The sequence below is a fragment of the Myotis davidii genome, unplaced genomic scaffold (genome assembly GCF_000327345.1).
Source record: "Myotis davidii unplaced genomic scaffold, ASM32734v1 scaffold44, whole genome shotgun sequence".
Classification (NCBI taxonomy): domain Eukaryota; kingdom Metazoa; phylum Chordata; class Mammalia; order Chiroptera; family Vespertilionidae; genus Myotis; species Myotis davidii.
Window position 1 is genome coordinate 6,238,327 of NW_006299705.1, and position 19,954 is coordinate 6,258,280.

The window sequence follows — 19,954 nt, forward strand, 5'->3', positions numbered from 1 at the left end:
CTTCTCCCGTTGGAGTCTGGGTCCCTAGAGACTGGAGCTCAGAATCTGAGACTCCCTCTTGATTGAAAATGACAACCGTGCCCTCAGCCACCAGCCCGCTCTGCGCGCACCTCCGCACCTTTGTATTTTCCGCACTGCGCCTCCTCTGAGCTCTCGTATGCCGTTCTCTTTCCTTCTAGTTGAAGAATTTCCCCTCAGCCAGTCTTCCTGTGGTTCTGGGCGATGTCCGTTACATCCTTTAGTTGTATTTTGAAGTGGTTGTTCGAGGCAGCTAACTCTGATGTTTACCTATGCCGCCATCTTGGTTTCTCTCCCTCTTACCATTTTTTTTTTTTAATGGAGCTTTAACCAAAGAAAAATTATTTTTCATTCTTTTTTTCATGAATTTTAAAACATTTTTTCCTAAGGGCATTTTACTTGTAAACATTTGTTTTCTTGTTTTGTAAATTACTGTTCTATTTTTATACGTCAGAGTACACTTTAAACACGTGAGAGAAAAAAGTTGAGGGACCTTTAATTATAAGACTAATTCGGTTGCTTGAACTTCTTGATGAAAGCCATACTTGACATTTCTTTTATGAAGCTGAAATTCCATTTTCTACTTCCCCAAGCCCTGCATTTCTTTATTCTCTATGCTTTTCATGGCACATAGTTGTAATAGTTCATTACATCTTTTCTGTCAGGTACATCATGAATTGATGAAAATAAATTAATCAAAAACAAAATTAGAGGTCTGCATTGAGACTGCGTTTTTTCCTTGGTTAGGCATTAATCCCCAAGAGGATTAATCCCCTGTGCTTTATGGAATATTTATTGCTACTGTTATTAATATGCTTGCATGAATTTGAGATGAAAATGTTACATTTGCTTTAGATAGTAGAAGAGTGGCTATAGCTGGTGGTGGTATGAAGCAACTCTGTTAAGACTGGAAGAAAATCTTGACATCATGTGTGGATGGTTATTAATTTAGTATTTTAATTAAAAAAACTATTATCAGTTGCCACTATCAAAGAATATTGAAGATACAATTATGGGTTTCTTAGCTCTAAATACCATCTTTCTCCCCCCTTCCCCCATGTTACCAGAAGCTGTAATTGAGATTTGACTGTTGTTAATTTTAGGGGTTATTGTTTTCTTCTTGCAGGCATTTTTTCCTTTATTTACGTTTGTCCTGTACTACAGCGAATGAATGGAAATATGCTTTATGAAGAGAAATGGCCAAAAATCATGTTAGTCTATGTAGAACAGTAACTGAAATTTGGTCAGAAGAGAAAGCTATGATAAATATATTTGCATAGAAATCTAGATGAGCTAATTTAAAAGCAACAGACAAAGCATAAATCCGTGCCAGCAACTTTTGAACCTGCAGTGATGTAAATTGAATGAATAAATAAGATAGTTTGGGGAAGCTTCATTATAATTTTTTATCTATTGTTTGGCCATTGGCATCCTGACAGGGATAGATTAAAGTAGCATTAGTCAGATTTTAATCTGAAAGGGTTACCCCTAGTCCAGTAACTTGCCACATTAAAGATAACTATGACAGCGTATTGCAGGAGTGGGGAGCAAAGGTCAGAATACATTCTGTCATCACTTGCTTATCACTCAACCCTGACCTTTTCTTTGTGAAGGTCTCATTATAGTAGTAATAATATCAACAGCAGTAACGACCACCACGACCACCACAGAACAAGTCCTAACATTGATACTAATGACAGAGATACTCTTAACCTCTATCTATTTGATCCTTTTAACAGTACCTGTGAGGTAGATGCTATTATTTTGCCCATTTTATAGATGAGGAAAGTGATGGTTAGATGTCAGTTATTTTTGCCCAAAGTCATATAGTAAGTGGCAGAGTTGGGGCCTTGGCCCAGATTCTCTGAGTGGGGACCCACGGCATCCCCTAATGTGCTCTACAGCTTCTTGAAGAAGCAGAAATTATACGCAAGCCCAGAGGAGGAGCACAGGGTATTTCTTCCCATCCAGGGTCACCATGCATCTACAGTTAGACCACGAAGAACTCCTCTTTGCTTCCTGAATTTATGCATTGCTATTTTTGTAATGCTTTATTTTTTTTCATGGAAATGTTTTAATGACACAGAAAAGTATAAAATATAAAGACTAGTATGGCTAGTCTTTATATTTTATAAAGTATGGCCTTTACCAATGTATCCACTTTCCATCTTTGTCAGGACTTATTTTGCCATATTTGCTTCTGATCTTTTTTTCTCTTTTAAAGCAAACATTTTCATTTAGTATAATTTAAAGAAAAAGCTTTCCGCTTATGAAATGAAAATTCTAAACTTTGACTTTGCCATATGGATATAATTTAAAATGCATTATAAAAGCTTCCTGAACAAAGTCCTGTGAACTCAAAGTACTTTATTTACAACAAAGATCTTTGGAATCCAGAGTTCAGGGCCATAATTAAAGAATATTCTGTTTACAGCTATTTACTTTCAAGGTTCATCAGAGAATAATAAATAACTACTTTAATTTTATGAAGAGATGGCATTACTGATTTTTTAGTAACCTTGATTTCCTATTTATGTTTTCCCCTCTTCTAGCACAAAAGCTGTGAGCCGCTTCCACTCTCCTTTTATTGTAGAAAATTACAGACATCTGAATCAGCTCCGGGAGCAGCTAGTCCTTGACTGCAATGCTGAATGGCTTGATTTTCTAGAGTGAGTTTACAATGAAAAACATAATCTGACTTTTTGCTATGAGAAATAGACCGGAAAATCTTTCCATCAAAAAGAAAAGTAGGGATTACTGCTTGTGACCTGCCATAAAATAGTTGAGTACATGTGTCCTCTGATTTTATTTTTAATCCATTGAAATGTAAGCTCATTTTAGTCTTTGACGAGAGACCAAATATACTCTATTGTTACTGTGCTAACATTTTGCTGCTAAGGATGTTTAGTAGAGTCATCTCTTTGAAATTCTACCTTGGACCATGTTTACTTTTCTTATATAAAGGCTTAACATTTTCAGAGTTTGACAAGTGTGGGTTAATTGTTTTGTTTCCTCCATAACTTTTTATTTTGAAAAAATTTAAATCTGTGGGATAGTTGAAATGAATACCTATGTACCCTGAAGGTTAACCTAAAAGTGTTAATCTTTTGCCATATTTGTCTTATATCTCTCATACACTTTTCCCCCCTGAAACATTTGAAAGTAAGTTTTAGATATTTAGAGCACTTCACCCCTAAATATTTAAGCATACATTTTCTAAAAATAAGGATATGCTGCTATATAATCTTAATACCCTAACCATACCTAAGAAAAATTAATATGTATGTTTTTAAATTAATTTAAAAATATGTTTTTATTGACTTTTTTAGAGAGGGGAAGGGAGAGGGAGAGAGAGAGAGAGAAACATTGATGAGAGAGGAACATCATCGATCAGCTGCTTCCTGCAAGCCCCTCACCGGGGATCAAGCCTGCAACCTGGCCATGTGCCCTGACTGGGAATTGAAGTGGTGACCTCTTGGTTCCTGGGTCAATGCTCAACTTCTGAGCCACACTAGCTGGGCAGAAAATTAATATTAATTTAAGAATATATTTAGTTACCTCCCTCAAAATTTTTAAATGAAAGATCTAATCAACTTTTGTACATCGCATTTGGTTATGTTATTTCTTTAGTCTATTTGAATCTAGAATTGTGAAAAACAAAAAGGTTCCCCACCTTTTTGTTTTTTATAATATGAGATTTCTTTTGAAGAGTGTTTGCCGTTGCCTTAAAGAATATGCTATATTCTGGATTTATTAATAGTCATTGTTCATGCTGACACATTGAAGTCAGTAGTGTGTTAGTAAATGGTTAACAGCCAGCTCTCTGGAACAGTAGTAGTGCTTGTGGGGTTGCCGATTTCTGCAGTGTAAATATTTTCACCATGACTGATTTTAAGCTACCGTGGACAGGAGCTGGGAAGAGATGTGCACAAATGACTTTCATGAGTCTGTAGGCGCTGGCTCTAAACCACCACTCATCTAAGCACTTTAACACATACTCGCTCATTATTCCTCACAAGAGCCCTGTGAGTTAAGATTTGTCACCCTCGATTTATAAACAAATAGAATGAGATGCAGAAATATGAAGTAGCTTATAGGTTAAGGATTGGAGCACAGATTCAAGCCAGGGTGTCTGATAATGGCATCTGTACCCCATTGCCCTTAGGCTGTCAAGCCTGCCCAAGGTCAATCGTAGGCACCTCTCTAAACACAAATCTCTCTTGGTCATTCTCTTTAAAAACTTCAACAGCAAATATTCAGCAAGTTCCTCCAGGGACTATATATATATATATATAAAGTAACCAATCTGACAAGTGGGGAGGGGGGGGAGAACCAAAGAGATATTATGTGACAGTTTTTAAAAGGTTTGTATCTCTTTTTCCCCAGGGGAGTCTTCAATTATAGGGTCAGAAAGAGATTCTAATTTACTTATCCTGAGTCTTTTGAGGTTATCTTGACTCAGAGTCTTGCATCCAGGAACAGAAATTTGGTTTATTCCGTTCCTTTCTCCATTTACTTGCAATTTCCCATTTTAAGGGTTTTCAGGGCCCTTGAATCTCGGTTCTCTTGGCTTTCCCCTTAGTAGTATCACTGAGAACATGAAAATTGGACTAAAATTACTTCCTTCAAGCTTCCAGGGCCACATCCTAGGGTTCTGGGATTTGGTGATGTAAGTCATATTCATTCTAGTCATAGTATACATGACTTGATAAATTGGGTTTCGTTCTCCCTTGTCAGACTAGAGAAGGCTCAGTCTCCCGGTTAAAAATGGGGGCCTTCTCCTCGATTGCTTTTCTTCCTTCTCCCTTTATTTCTTATCAAATTCCCATTTGTCTCTTTTCCTTCCTAAATATCTTTGATTGGCCCTTGCCTCTCCTGTTCCCTTCTGTTAATACACCAAACCATGACCTCACACCTTTCTTACTGAGTCAGCCCTCTTCCTGGGCTCTTCTGTCAAGTTCACCCAGGAGAATCTGCTTGCATTATACCATCTGTTGCAAGTGAGAAACCACCAAGAGTGAGCCAACATTAAATATGACATAACAGGAGATTATGATACTCATGACATATTAAGTGAAGTGTGCAAAACAGTATGAAGCATGATACAGTTCTGTATGTGAAAATTCACATATAGGCACAGCATCTAAATCTTTATATTTTAAATAATCAAATATATATGCTTATGTTAATATGATTATTGTCCATTTGTTTATATTCTTTGGAGAAATGTCTATTCACACACACACACACACACACACACACACACAGTCTCAAATATCACCTGATTATTTCTGAATGGAAAGGTTTCTGGATATTTTAATTTACTTTGTAAATACTAGTAATGATTTCAGAAGTTTATGTAATATACTAGTACATATATTACTTTCAAAATGAGAAAAATATATTGAAGTTTTTATCTGAAAAAGAATACTGGCTGAAATGTAGTTACGTGCATTTGCAGCTAGAGCTCCCACTTGAGAACAGCGTTGATTGTTATGTGCACTGTTAATCGAGGTGCCAGATGGTGTGAATAGGATGTCATTTAAAACATTCACGAACCTGACATCAGAGGATTGAATACCAGCTATTACAAGTGTATTTGTCTCTTACTGAGATACTAACTGTTGTGCATTGGTCATATTACTTTTGATTAAAATATTGCAAGAAATCAAGACTGGAAGAAATTCTATGAATGGGACCCTCTCTCAAAAAAAAGTCCCTTCTTCTAGAAGATAGGCTGTGGATATTGAATAATCTTCTCAATTGCATAGTCTTTGAATTATAATATCTTTCATACAGTAGCGCCAATAAAAAATAAAATATTTTCCATTTTTATTAACTTCAGGTATCATTATGCAACATCTGATGGTAAACTGCCATAACAGCTTTAGAACCCGAGTGTTTTAATCTGCCCTCTATGGACCAGCAGTATCTTCTGACCAGAGATTAAATTGCAGTGCTTGGGCTTCCTCCTTCAGTTGGCTGGTGGCTTAGTTGTAGAGCTGCATGTTGTTGTGACATAAACCCAGTCTATTAGATTGTTATCCGAATTGCCCAATTTTCATATTGTCGTTTTCGAAGTATGAATAATGTTGTAGAAATTTGGCAAAGTATAGAAAATGCACAAAGACCAAGAAGTCAAACAAGTCTTCATAAGAGTTATCATGATGATGATGTTTGAGATTTATGATCATTTTTTATTTTATTCACATCTTAATATAATTGATGTGAGAAAGAACATTGTTGTCCATATCAAAATAATCACCTTATGCCTCCCTGCCTTTTTATTACTATTTTTTAACTGAAATGATCTCCACCGATAACTGTGCCACTCATTTCATGTCATCAGTTACCCTCACCCTAACGCTGCTGTGTATTAGCAAGTTAGAGTTGTGGTGATGAGACCTGAGAAGGATGGAGTAAGAGAAAGAGAAAATGGACTGCTTTTTTTTTTAATGTCAAAGGTCCTCTGATTCTCATGTCCAGAGAGGCAAGAGCAGAAACATCATGTGGGGCTGTTCTCTGGCAAAAGAGAGAGTGCCAGAATAGGACGACTGACGGTTCAGTAATGAAACAAGGACAGAATGGGCACAGTCCAGCGGGTGGAGGAATGGTCTGACCAAAAACTGACGCCAACTAGGAAGGACGAGGCATAATCCCTGGGCAACTGCTCAAAGGGTGTTAGGTTCTCGCAGCATGTGGCATCTTCAAAACTAAGAGGCATTTTAAGGGGGCAGTTGAGCGCCCCCTGTCTGCTCCTAGGCGCCAGTCTCCTTTGTGTTTGGGATTTAGCACAGCCTCTTACCACTGTTAGTGGGATTCAGGTTGCTTGTTTTGATGCACTTTAATTCAGTGAGAAATAGGCAAATTGTGTTCATTACGTTCTGTGTTATCAGAGAAGTATAAAATATGCTGTAAATATACTTTTTAATTCATAAATAGTTAACACAAAAGTAAAGCTGGATACTTAAAATGTTTCTAGTATCTGAAAAAAGTCGTTTACATGGAACACTTTATTCTAATGCTACAAGAAAAATCAAAAATTACAGATTCTAAAAAATCAATATAGTGATAATATAAGAATAACTGGTCATGTAGCAGCTTAATCTGGTGGCCTTTTCAAGCTAGCAAGCACTCTAAAACCCTTTGTTTTTAAGAAGCAAACAGACTACATCTCAAAGTTCCTATAACCCACCATACAATAGAGCAATCTATTTTAAGAGCAGTATTATACTGAATGCTTATGTCTTTTCAGGAGTAATTCTTTAAAAGGATGTAAGGGATACCTGTGTTATGAGATAATAGGACAAATTAAGAGAAGGAGGGAGGGAGGGAGGGAGGGAGAGAGAGAGAGAGAGAGAGATCGGGACAGAGAGAGAGGAGGAACCTGTGTACATTCCCATATTTTTTCTGAATAAGTCTTTCAATAAAGAGTCCTTTAAGCTTCTAGACCACCAGCTATTTATTTATTTATTTATTTATTGGGCCCAGCTATTTAATTAGCCAAAGATTTGAGGCAGTGACTTATTTTTAAAAAACAAATCTGAAAGTAAATTTTTCTATACACTTTTAATAAGATAATAGCAGATCACTGAGAAAAGTCCTTTTCTTCTTGTCTTCAAGATTATGACAAGGTTATGTGCTGGATGTTAGGGATATAATGATAGTTAAGATGGACATGAACTCCACCATGGAGAAGCTTCCAATTCAGTGTGAAAGACATTGAAACTGTTATTTCTAGTTTGGATGATGCTATGAAGAGAAGCACAAAAGGAAGCTGACCCATCTGGGTCGTTCATGATGATATTAAAACTAAATGAAAATGATTGCTACATCTGTGTTAATTATTTCTAAGCTGTAATGTCATGGTGAGATGAAATGTGCCATAATGGTGTTAATAGTAGACATTTTTGTATAGAAGCTGTTTTTAAAATATACAGTTCTATCCAAATGAAACAAAAAGAAGCGTCAGTAATCAAATTATTATATTAAATAGGAAAAGTAGTTCCATGTAATTTTCATCTCTCTTAGCTGCTAGTTATGACTGTTGATTTTGTTTTAGCTTATCTTAGGTAATAAAAGGTGCTAAGAAATCATTTTTGCTCACTTTCTTGTTGTTGCTTCTGTAGGAATTTCGGTGAACATTATCAATCCTTGTGTACAGCAGTACATCACCTAGCAGCTATTGACTGCATTTTCTCCCTGGCCAAGGTTGCTAAGCAAGGAGACTACTGCAGGTAATATACTCCCTATCCTCCCATCCCTCCAATTTCAGTGCTTTAGATCAGAAGGCATTGTTCTATCAATTTTAGTGTTTTTATACTAAAATTACTCAAATATGTTGGGCTCTTGGTAAAGCTGAAAATTATACACATAGAGCTTGATTTAAAATTAAATTCCTCTCTTGCTCACTCTATCACTGAACACAATGAAAGCAGATGCTCACGATAACTCTAGAGGTGAGTATTATATATTTCAATTTTTAAGTTTATATGGGTGACATTTTTACAAAAGCACAATCCTTTCATTTGTTAGCTTTGCCTTGAACACTTGGTATAGTACTGGTATGTTTAACCTTATAATTATAAAAGTCTCATTTAAATATCTAAATCAGATATGGGTGACACTCAAGGTATGAGTCATTCTGAGGTAAGTTGCTCCATACTGCTCTCAAATTGCTCTTCCTTAAGTCCCAAACCTTAAGCTTGAGCCAATCTTTTCCCTCAATTCTCTGTCCTCCAGGCCCACTGGGATTGGGGGTTGGGGGCTGGTAGGAGGTGGGTCCTGCCTTTCAGACCCTGTTCCCATGGGCAGTGATTTAGGTTTCCAGGAGTCCCCGTGGCCCTGTCTCCATAGTGGCTCTGTGTCTGGGCCCACCCCTATGGGGGTTCTCTGTGGGGGCTCCACTTCCGCTGGTGCTCTGTGCTTAGGCCTACTCCTGTGGGACCTCTAGGCCGGAATTTTGTGCTGGTGGCTCTCTGGGTCTCTGATGGGTATTCCCTACATGGGCTCTCTGGGCCTCTTATAAGAGCATTGGCCCATTCATTAGGGCTCTGCCCTTAGGACCTAATCACCTCCTAATACCATCACATTAGACGTTAGGTTTCCATATGTGAATATGGGAGGGGGACACAAATATTCAGTGGCTTTGTGGCTCAAAGCCTCAGTTTTTTCATCTAAGAAACAGCGACTGTTTAACTTGCTGGCTTATTGTGAGGACTAAAAAGAAAACAGAGGAATATTGTCTATCAGTGCTTGTGGCACACGGAACATTAGTAGGTATGTTTTGCTGTCCATACTGCCTTCATATCTTGGTTTCCTCTCTAGTTTGTATCAAATATATTTTTTTAACATTTAAATGTCCTCTACATTTAGCGTAGTATCCATAGTGGATGTCAAAAATATATTTTTATAAAATGTGAAGCATTTATTTATTTGTGGGAGGAAAGTTGAAGGAGTTGGCTATGCCATTTATAGATTCGGAATGTACTCAGTTTGCTGTTTTGTTTCATTGTGTTTTGCTGACTGTTTATATGTGGAGTGTACCTACAGTGTCAGGCACAATAGTTTTGTTTAAAATAGGATCTTTGCATTTGCATTTTTGCCTAATTTCTTGTCACACCAGAGGAGCCAAACAAAAAGATTTGCATAATCAGTTAACTATAGGCATTTTAGAACTGAAACTTTGCAGTGCAGTATATGGGGAAAAGTTATAGTCTATTAATCATGTATAAGAATGAGATACATAAATTTACTCTAGCTGAATCTAGTTCTGAAAGAGTAAGAGTCTGACTTCATTGCTTGCTTTCTTAGGTATTGCAGTGTTAGTAGGAGTCCTTTCTTGTTGCAAAGGTTTGTGAGGCAGATTTTTCCTAGAGGAACTCTGTTTCTGAATTAAGCAAAGGACTGGCTACAGCCTGTGCACTTAGTGTGTGTTCAGATAAAGCTCTTCCCATGGAAAAATACTTGTGCCTGATTTATGCCTTCTTATGCTTCTTCAAGTGGCTTTTTGCTGTTTGCTGCTGCTGCTGCTGTAGGTAGAGGGAAAAGAAGGACATGTATGTGGTTTGCTACAGGACACCAAATTGGAAATTTTATACCTATATGTGTGTGCGTGTATATTTACATGTACACCTAAACATACATATTATTTATTACTCATAAATGTAATTTTCAGTGTGATATAATAATCAGAATCTAGCTTTGTTGTCCGTAGGTCTGGTTCTAGTCCACCCTCTGTCACTAATTAGGCGTGTACTCTTATTTAAGTTTTATATATCCATATAAAGGCGTGAGAAGTAAAGTTAGGAATTAGTAAATGGGATAAATCTTACAGTTGTAGAAATTCTTTATAGAGATGTAGTTTTAGCAGAAACTCTGAGGAGTAAAAATAGATCTTATTACATCACTGTACAACTATGTGATTAATTCCTAGACTCATCAGAAAATTAACAGACTTTTTTAGAGTATCTACTATATGCAAGTTTGGTCCCAGATTTTTCAGTTTGATGCTTCCCCTTCTTCTTTTGACATCTTCCAGTAGATATATCAAGAGACCCCTTGATTAGCTAAGGGAAACTTGCATCTCTATTGGAGGCAAGTCCTTCAGAGTGTAGGCTTTGGATCAAACAGGCATGGGGTTCTGAATACTAGCTTGGTTATTTAACATCTGACCTTAAGCAAGTTACTTAACCTCTCTGATGCTCAGCTTCTGCATTGACAAAATAATGCCTGTGTCTTGGAGATGTTGTGTAGATTAAATGAGATAAAGATGTATGAAACTTCTAAGCAGGACCTGGCAAATGATAAGCACTTAGTGAATAATAACTATTATTATCAAAAGATGTTTAATTATTCAAAAATTAGAAAGAATTAAGTATAGTAAAAATTTTATGTTTAATAAAAATATCTAAACTTAAGGGTTGTATTTTCCATTCCCATAATAATTTATTATTTTAAAAAATTAATTTTAGTTCTCTGTCAGTTCTCAATCTTTTGTCTTTTATAACACAATAAGCATAGTTATCTCAAAGTCTGTGTCTGATAATTTAGATATCTGGAATCCTTGTGAGTCTGTTTTTGTTGTCTTTTGCTTCTGCTCATTTTCATTGAATAATTTCATTTAATGCCTGATTGTTTTGATTACTCTTTGGTATTGTATTTGCAAAATCACTTATAGAAATAAGTTGATGATGTATTTCTTCGGAAAGAGTCACCTTTGCTTTTATTAGGCATCTTAAGACACTTAACTAGTGTAACAATCTGGCATCACCTAATCCACATCTGAGTTTGAGATGATTCAAACATTTCATAGACTGCACCTCCTACTTCAGATGCACTCCTGTGCCTGCTGTGTAGCCCCTGGGTGTCCCAGTCCAGAGCAAAGGTGTCCACAGTGCTCAGCCTCAGCTTCTCTCTCAGAAGTCAGCAGGTACCCTCCCTGAGCCTCTATCCTACCCCACATCTGGGCCTGGTAATTCCTTGCTGTCTTGTTAGTTACCAGGTGCCTTCAAGTAACTGTTTTCTATACTTTACCCAACTTTTTATTTGTCCTCAAAAGGATTCTTCCAAAGCACCTATCAATAGGCAATTTCAGGAAATATTTCACATGCTAAGAAGTATTTCAAAATTGTATATCATATATTTAGAAAAATCCACCTGAAAAAAATTTAAATGAAAAATCATGCCATACCTTTAAGTAGTGCAATCAGTTTTTTTTTTTTTAAACATATTCCATCGACTTTTTTACAGAGAAGAAGGGAGAGGGATAGAGAGCTAGAAACATCGATGAGAGAGATTGATCAGCTGCCTCCTGCACGCCCCCCACTGGGGATGCGCCCGCAACCAGGGCACACGCCCTTGACCGGAATTGAACCCGGGACCCCCGAGTCCGCAGGCCGACGCTCCATCCACTGAGCCAAACCGGTCTGGCGTGCAATCAGTTTTTTCTTTTAGCAGCCATATAATTGAGTGTGCATAGGCCTGGAATAGGAAACTCTTACCTAAAATGTATTTTAAGCTAGAATTTAAGTATCTGAAGTTTATACTTTGTAGATTTCCATTTTAAAAAAATATTTTAGTGCATTTGCGCTATTGCAGTTAGTTCAAATGGATTATTTGATTTCATTAATTGCAGCTTTTCTTTTTCATTGACAGTTTATCTACTTCAGGCACAAGTTCTCATTCTAGGTCTTTCTATTCAATTTGTATTCTGTTTTACTAATGTAGATCATGTTCTGTTTCTCTGGGGCGGTTAAAAGAGACAGATGCAATTTTAAAAATATAAAATAAAGTAAAAAGAATTTTATTCAAGTTTAATATTGCATTTTTTCCAGATTTCCTCAGTTCTTCCTCCATGCCATAGATTTCATTAGTATAATTTTCATACCTTTTTTGCTGAAACTGTCCTTTGCTAGTGTATCCGCTCAGCTCTGTGAATTATCATTTGCTTCTTACTCTGTCAGCAAGTGTTTTGTCATTATGTAATTTTGATAGCAACAGAATAAGTCAGTGTAGATTTAGAGCAGAGCAAATCACTCAAAATTTTATGCTAAGTGAGAACCTTCGAGGGAAATCATGTCAGTGTCATGAATATGACATATTGATTTCACTTGGCAGAGCGCCTAAGATTTTATTTTAAAACTGATATCATCTACAGATGGTTTCATTTTTTTCTTTCACAGTAAATTCACAACCCATCTAGATAAAAGTTCTATTTTTAGACTTCGCTCTAAAATTCAGAAACTGTCCTTTTCCTATAATTACAAATGTCTCTTCCCAATGGAAGAAGAATTTAAGTATTTAAGAAAGTAGTATTTCTTGTTGTTATGATTAAGTTCAGAAATGTACTTTTTTGTGAAAGTTCTGTGTCAAAGAACTTAAGGAGATCATTGACAGGGTATTATGATGAAAATGCCCAACAAATGGCTAAGAAATTGATGAAAAGATGTTCAGCCTTGGTAGTCAATGAGGGCAAATGAAAACAATGAGATAGCACAGTTCACTACCACATTATTACAAATTAGAAATTGATAACACCAACTTTAGGTGAAGCTATAAACAAACAAGTCAACTTTCATATCCTGTTGGTGGGAAGGAAATTGATGTAGCTATTCTTATCTACACACACACACACACACACACACACACACACACACACACACCCACACACCCAAAAAAAGCATACTCTCTGACTTAGAAATTCCTCTTCAGGAATTTCCTTTAGCTTAGAGAAACATGTGGACATAGGCACATGGACACAGGTTAGGGTGTTCATTGCAGTGTTGTTTAAAACGGAAAAATCTGAACAGTCTAAATATTCAGTAACAGAGAACAGCTCACTCATCTATGCAGCAGCTTCCAAAGAATGCTGAGACCTGATAAATAGATAAAGCTATAGATTAAAAAAAAATTTAAAGCTTATTAAACAAGACCAGCAAAGCAAAAAAAAAAGTGTTTTTGTATCAAAAAATGTACCAAAGGACACCAAAGACCATAGAAAGATGTTTTAATTAAATAGAATATGAAAAATTTAAGGCATTCTGTCCCCAAGTCCCAACATTAATATAATAACTAAATCTAGAAATGATTTTATTTATTATGCTTATTATTGGAAATGATTTAAGTAGCAGTAATTTGAAATTTAATTTTTAATTAATGAAAATATCTAAGAGGATAACAGAAATATAAAATATAAAAGAATCTTGTAAAGGTAGTTTAGTGGAGCCATTGCAAGACTGCTAAAGTTTGTACTTTAGGGAACTATTATTATAACAATTGTCTTCCCAATTCTTGTATGATAGTTACAAATTTAACTTTTATACTCAAAGACTTATTCTGGACATATGTTCCTAAAGTCCTTGTTTAAGCTTTTGTTGTCTGAAAGACTGACCACAGAAATTTTCCACGTTATCTTGCAGAGAATTTTTAAAGGCTATTTCCTATGCCTAATAAATTAAAACAGGCTTCTTTTTACAGACCAACTCTGCTAGAAGAAAGGAAAATCATCATAAAAAATGGCCGGCACCCTGTGATTGACGTGTTGCTGGGAGAACAGGATCAGTATGTTCCCAACAGTACAAATTTGTCAGTAAGTTCTACATTATGCCCCAAATAAGTAAAAGGTTGATAACATGGAACTTTTAAATACCAAATAAAAATTTACCCAAGTTTTAATTTTGGCTTTAAATGGACTAATTTTTGGCGATAGCTAAAATATGAAGTTGGTGCTCTTTTTATATTTATAAATGCACACAAATGCTGATGGAGTGGAATCACACCATGGTTTTGCACATTCTGTTAGTGTGTTGTGTTATATGCCTTGTCTGGGGTTCCACTGTATTCACATATTCTGTGAAAAAATCACAGATGCTTTGGCTGATTTCAGTGATGAGAAGTTTTGTCATCTGGGCTAGCGTTGTCTTACAGAACATTAATGATCCTAAATATCTTTTCCTTTAACATGTACTTTCTGAGTGCCTTTTTAGCCCTGGTAGTGAAGCAAGTATTAGGATAGAGAGTGGTAAGCAAGGCAGAGATACTCCTGTCCTCGGAGAGCTCGTGTTCTAGTAGGGAAGACAGGCCGTTACAATTTAGTTTGGGATGATTCACATCCAGAACAGGATGGAGCAGGATGGTAAGAGTTTCACCATACTCAGACTGGCACACAATTTAGAACTTACAAATTGTTTATTTTGGGAATTTTCCATTTAATATTTTTGGACCTTGGTTGATATGGGGTAATTGAAACCCTGGAAAGTGAAATGACGGATCAGGGGGGACTACTGTACTAGCCAGAGAATGATTGAAGCTGGGGGGAAAAGTGAACTAGTCGGGGAGAGGGAGAGGGATAGGGAGAGGGAGAGGGAGGGAGGAGGGAAGGAGAGAGAGAGAGAGAGAGAGAGCGCACCATATGCTAATTAAAGTCATAAGGGCAGTTTTGTTCAGTAATATTGCAATAGAGTAAAGAGTCCAACAGGAACTGAACTCATCTTCTGTATTTGCAGAGTGACTGGGCATTTTAAAGGTACAATGAGAGAACAAGGAGAGGGGATGGTGTGAGTGTGGGAGGGTGATGAGCAGATTTAGGGACGTGGAAAAGCAGGAAAGGGGGTTGGTTAATGTGAAACCTGTCTGGGTTTACTAACTGGCAACTAGTGCTTATACCCTTCTACAGGGCCTGGGGAGGAAATGTTTATATTTCAAAGAGATGATTCTCAAGTCCTTGAGAACTCGCTCTTGGTGGAAGATTTATATCTCAAAGGGGCAGAGAAAGGATTTATAATTGCAAGCTTTCTGAAGTAAGAGAGGACTCTGGGGTGCTTCTGCCTATCACCAGGTTTTGGCTGGAACGAACAGTAAATCTACTGACTGTGCTGTTTTCTCAGGCATGCGCTTTAAGGGGAGATGGAATCATCCTAAGGATGTGACCGTGAGCTGTTTGTTCTGGTCTCTTACGTGAGGAGGGTAATGGGAATGATTTTTACAGAGCTGGTGCGGTTTTTATAAGACAGATCTGAGGCCTGACTAGAGATTGGTCAAAGAGAGAGTCTTTGTCAACTTAGAGTAAAATTAACCTGGCGATGAGATCAAAGACTTAATATGTAGACTTAGTTAGGTGGGAGAGGTCTTATCAGAGAATGAGATGGGAGGCTTTCAGATTTCAGAGTTCATGTTCTTCTGGGTGATGGCAAGATCCTAGGTATGGCCATGGAGGCGAGATCAGGGGAAGAGTTTGGGAAAGGTCATCCATGTGAATGTTGACATCATCCAAGATAACCATAGATCAAGGGATGGAGACTGGTGACCTGGCAGTCTGTAGATGTCTGCACTAAGGACAAGTACATATGGTAAAGCCCTAAAGAAGCAGATATGGGAGAACCTCTGAACCCTGAGATACTTGAGGTAGGATGTGGCAAACAGCTCAGCCTCCACATGAGAGAATTGCAGGGGAATAACAGCCAGGCTTCAGTTTAAGCTAGTGTTATGATGAAGGAAATGTTGACATGAGGTTAGAAACGTAGAAGTATTTGGGAATTTTTCAGAGGACGGTGAAAGAATTTAAATGTAGAGGAGCAGCTGGAAATTAGAGGGAGGAAGCCGAGAACATAAGGGGGTGTTGGGAATATAACAGCCATCTTGGGCTGTGAGCAAGGATGACAAAGATGTGCGCCTGGTGAATTTGGCTAGCCACAGGGTGGTAAGTGGAAGGAAATGCTTTGAATTACTTTTAATTTAATGTTACATTTTTATATCATATAAAGACTTTTGGTAGTATATTACCCAATCCCCCATGTCTATAAACTTGTTCATTCTCATTAGGGAATTTGTAAATTACTTAATTTATCAAGCCAAGTTAATAAGTACTAATGCTTTTATTATCTTTTAAAGGAAGTTTATGTGCACATAAGAATTTTCAGTTCCCATAATACCAGTAGGGTATAGCTTTTCTTGAGAAAATATATGGTTATAGCATTTAGTACCTTAGTTTATATTTTACTTATAAATCACTTAAACATCATTTCCTGTCTCTGTTCCCATCCCCTAACACACCAGCCAGTGTGACACCAAGTTTTTATCTGTGATGTTGATTTTATTCTTTTTATACCCTTTTCATTTTTTCCTTTTTCTTTTAAATAATGTATTTATACTATTTAATAAAGCCAGATTTGAGAAACTAAAATAGCTTTGCGCCTAATTACAAGAATGCTTTAAAGAAACATTTAACTCTTATATTTAAATTTTTACAAAATAAATGCACTGATGTATTCCAGCAAGAATCTCAGAATATTCCAGAATATTCGATTCTTTTACATACGCTTTTTCTAACTTGAGTAGGAGTTGATATAGAACTGTTGCTATGGTGAAGTGCATTCTATTTTTCAGGGTATAAAGGGATAGTGTTAAAAAGAACTTACTATGTTGAGTTAAAAGTCAATTTAAAATATTTTTAAGATGTTTATTATAAGATATACCCTGAAAATAATTTTCTGAAAGTCAAATGGCATTGTTGCTTTTGATAATCATGTAATTTTAAGCATGGTTTCTTTTCCATGTCATTATAAGTACACTTTTCTGGATTTTGTATTACATTAACCTGTTATAGTGCTTCTAAACAAGCCAACTTTCTGCTCTCTTTCCCGCTCCTGGTTTTAAGAATACTTTTTCTCCCACATTTCACAATCTTGCATTTTTTATGAGTTTTTTTATTAGCATTATTTTATGAATATTTTGTTCTTATGGATTTTGACACTTTATTTTGTGTCGGTATTGTTTGTGATGTCAGGCTTACAAAGAAGAAAGAGATATATGTCCCTAATCTAGTAGGAGATATACCCAATTAAATTAGCACTAATAGAATACTTTAAAGGACTATGAGGGAACTAAAAGATTGCCCAGTAGAAAAATTGACAACAGATTCTAGTAGAGGATATCTAATTGGCAATAAACAAATTAACATTATTTTTGACCTGCTATATTAGGTTTCCTGGTTAGGAATATAGCAAAGAACCAAACAGAAAGGAACTGTGACTTTAAGGGCTTGTGGGACATTAGGTGGACATCCTAAGGTAGAGGTGGGTATAATAACCAGGAGAGGATCTGCCTAGAGTTATGGGGCTCAGAGTGATCCTAGTGTATGCACAGGGAGTTTCCATTCTAGATCTGTTGCTGAGGCAGATTGTACAGAAGGTAAAGAGGCTGTTGAAAAGCCCTCACAGTCATAACACTGACGGAATAGTTTCACTGAAATAGGTTTAAATGTATAATACATATATCTTCTGACATGCAGCTTTTCATTCTCTTAAAGGCATCATTTGATGAATAATAGTTCTTAATTTTAATGCACTCTAATTTTTCAATCTTTTCCTTTATAGTTAATTGTAATTTATGATCTGTTTAAGAAATCTTTGTCTACCCCAATGTCATATGTTATTGTCTGGTTACCTCATTTTTTCCACTTGTCTTTCAAACCTATAATCCACCTGAAATTGACTTTTGTTTAGGATGTAAATTATGAAATCAAGATTCTTTATTTTTCTGTATGGATATCTTTTTGACCTAGCACCAATTATTGGAAATACCATCCTTTCTCCACTGTGCTGCAGGGTCACCTTTGTCATAAACTTACAAACTGGATATATGTCAATCTGTTTCTGGATTCTGTTCTATTCCTCTGGTCTATTTGTATGTCTATATGCCAGAATTACACAAAATTATTGTAACATTGCAGTACTGAGCTGTCTAGTCTCTGAATATGGTATATTCCTTCATTTCATTAGGTCTTCTTTAATTTCTTTCAGTGATGTTTTGTACTTTTCTGTATAGAGGTCTTGTTCACTTTGTTAAACTTATTTCTAGGTAGTTGATTTCTTTTGCTATTGTGGTAAGTTATATAGTTAACATTTAAAATTTTTCAATTGTAGCTAACATGTAGAAATAAAGTTGACTTTTGAATACTGAATTTTTATACCAAACGATCTTGTTAAATTCATTTGTTGATTCTAATAATTTTTATAGATTTCTTTAGATGTTCTGGGAACACATTATAACATGTAGGAATAATGGCAGTTTCATTATTTTCTTTTCAATCCTTATGGCTTTTATTTCCTTTTCTTGCATTTTTTTTAAATTAATGGATATGGAATTTTATCAAATGCTTTCTTGTCATTGGAGATTGTCATATAATTTCTCTTCTTTATTAATGTGGTAAATTATTGATTGGTTATTGAATATTAAACCAACCTTGTATTCTTCAAAACTCTAAATGATTGATATCCTTGAATTGGCTTATTGATATTTTATTAAGAAGTTTTACATATATATTTATGGAAAAAATTGGCCTGTAATTTTTCTTTCTTGTAGTGTATTTGTCAGGTTTTGGTATCAAGATATGTTGGCCTTTTGAAATGATTTGGGAAGAGTTCCTTCTTGTTCTATTCTCTACAAGAGTTTTTGTAAGATTGGTGCTATTTCTTATATGTTTGCAAGAATTCAGTGGGGAAATTATCTAGGTTTGGAGTTTTTCTTGTGTGTGGAAAGGCTTTTAATTACAGATTTACTTTCTTTAATAGATAGAGGATTATCCATATTTTTTATTTCTTTTTAAAAATATTTTTTATTTATTTCACAGAGGAAGGGAGAGGGGAGAGAGAAAGAGAAACATCAATGATGAGAGAGAATCATTGATTGGCTGCCTCCAGCACACCCTCTCCTGGGGATCGAGCCCACAACCAGGCATGTGCCCTTGACCGGAATTGAACCTGGGACCCCTCAGTCCACAGGCTGATGCTCTATCCCAGTGGTCGGCAAACTGGCCCCTTGAGTGTGGCTCTTCCACAGAATACCACATGCGGGAGTGCACGTACAGTGCGATTGAAACTTCGTGGCCCATGCCACGGGGTCAAAGAGCCGCATGCGGCTCGCGAGCCGCGGTTTTCTGACCACTGCTCTATCCCGTGAGCCAAACAAGCTAGGGCCATATTTTTTATTTATTGTATCATTTTTGCCAGTTAAAAAAATCAATTCATTTTATTTAAAATTTCAAAATATTTAGTTATGCCAATCCAAATTAGGGCCTTGGGTAATTAGACATATAATACCTGTAGTTTTAAGATAGACAAGTAAAACTTATTAGATTTTAAATGTAAGCAATATAAAAAGCACACATATCGACAGATCAGTGAATATTTCATGAGAAAGTCATAGTAGTTATCCAGTTCAGGTTGCTTCTTCTTTTTTTTTTATTTTTTATTTTTTATTTTTTTAAATTAAATCTTTATTGTTCAGATTATTACATTAGTTACTCTTTTTTCCCAACATAACTCCCCTCCACCCAATTCCCACCCCACCCTCCGCCCTCACTCCCCACCCACTGTCCTCATCCATAGGTGAACGATTTTTGTCCAATCTCTTCCCGCACCCCAAACCCCTTCCCCCC

General features: G+C 36.3%; 1 protein-coding gene across 1 annotated transcript in view; it reads left to right on the forward strand.

Annotated features, from left to right (window-relative positions):
* The window catches only part of MSH3 (mutS homolog 3), a gene marked incomplete at its 5' end in the record, with an annotated part of 124,600 nt that overhangs the window by 80,585 nt on the left and 24,061 nt on the right, over positions 1–19,954 (forward strand). Inside the window, 3 exons of the mRNA XM_006775579.2 lie at positions 2,571–2,687; positions 8,148–8,255; positions 13,996–14,107. Coding sequence (XP_006775642.1) covers positions 2,571–2,687; positions 8,148–8,255; positions 13,996–14,107 — 337 coding nt within the window. The remainder of the gene's footprint in view (positions 1–2,570; positions 2,688–8,147; positions 8,256–13,995; positions 14,108–19,954) is intronic.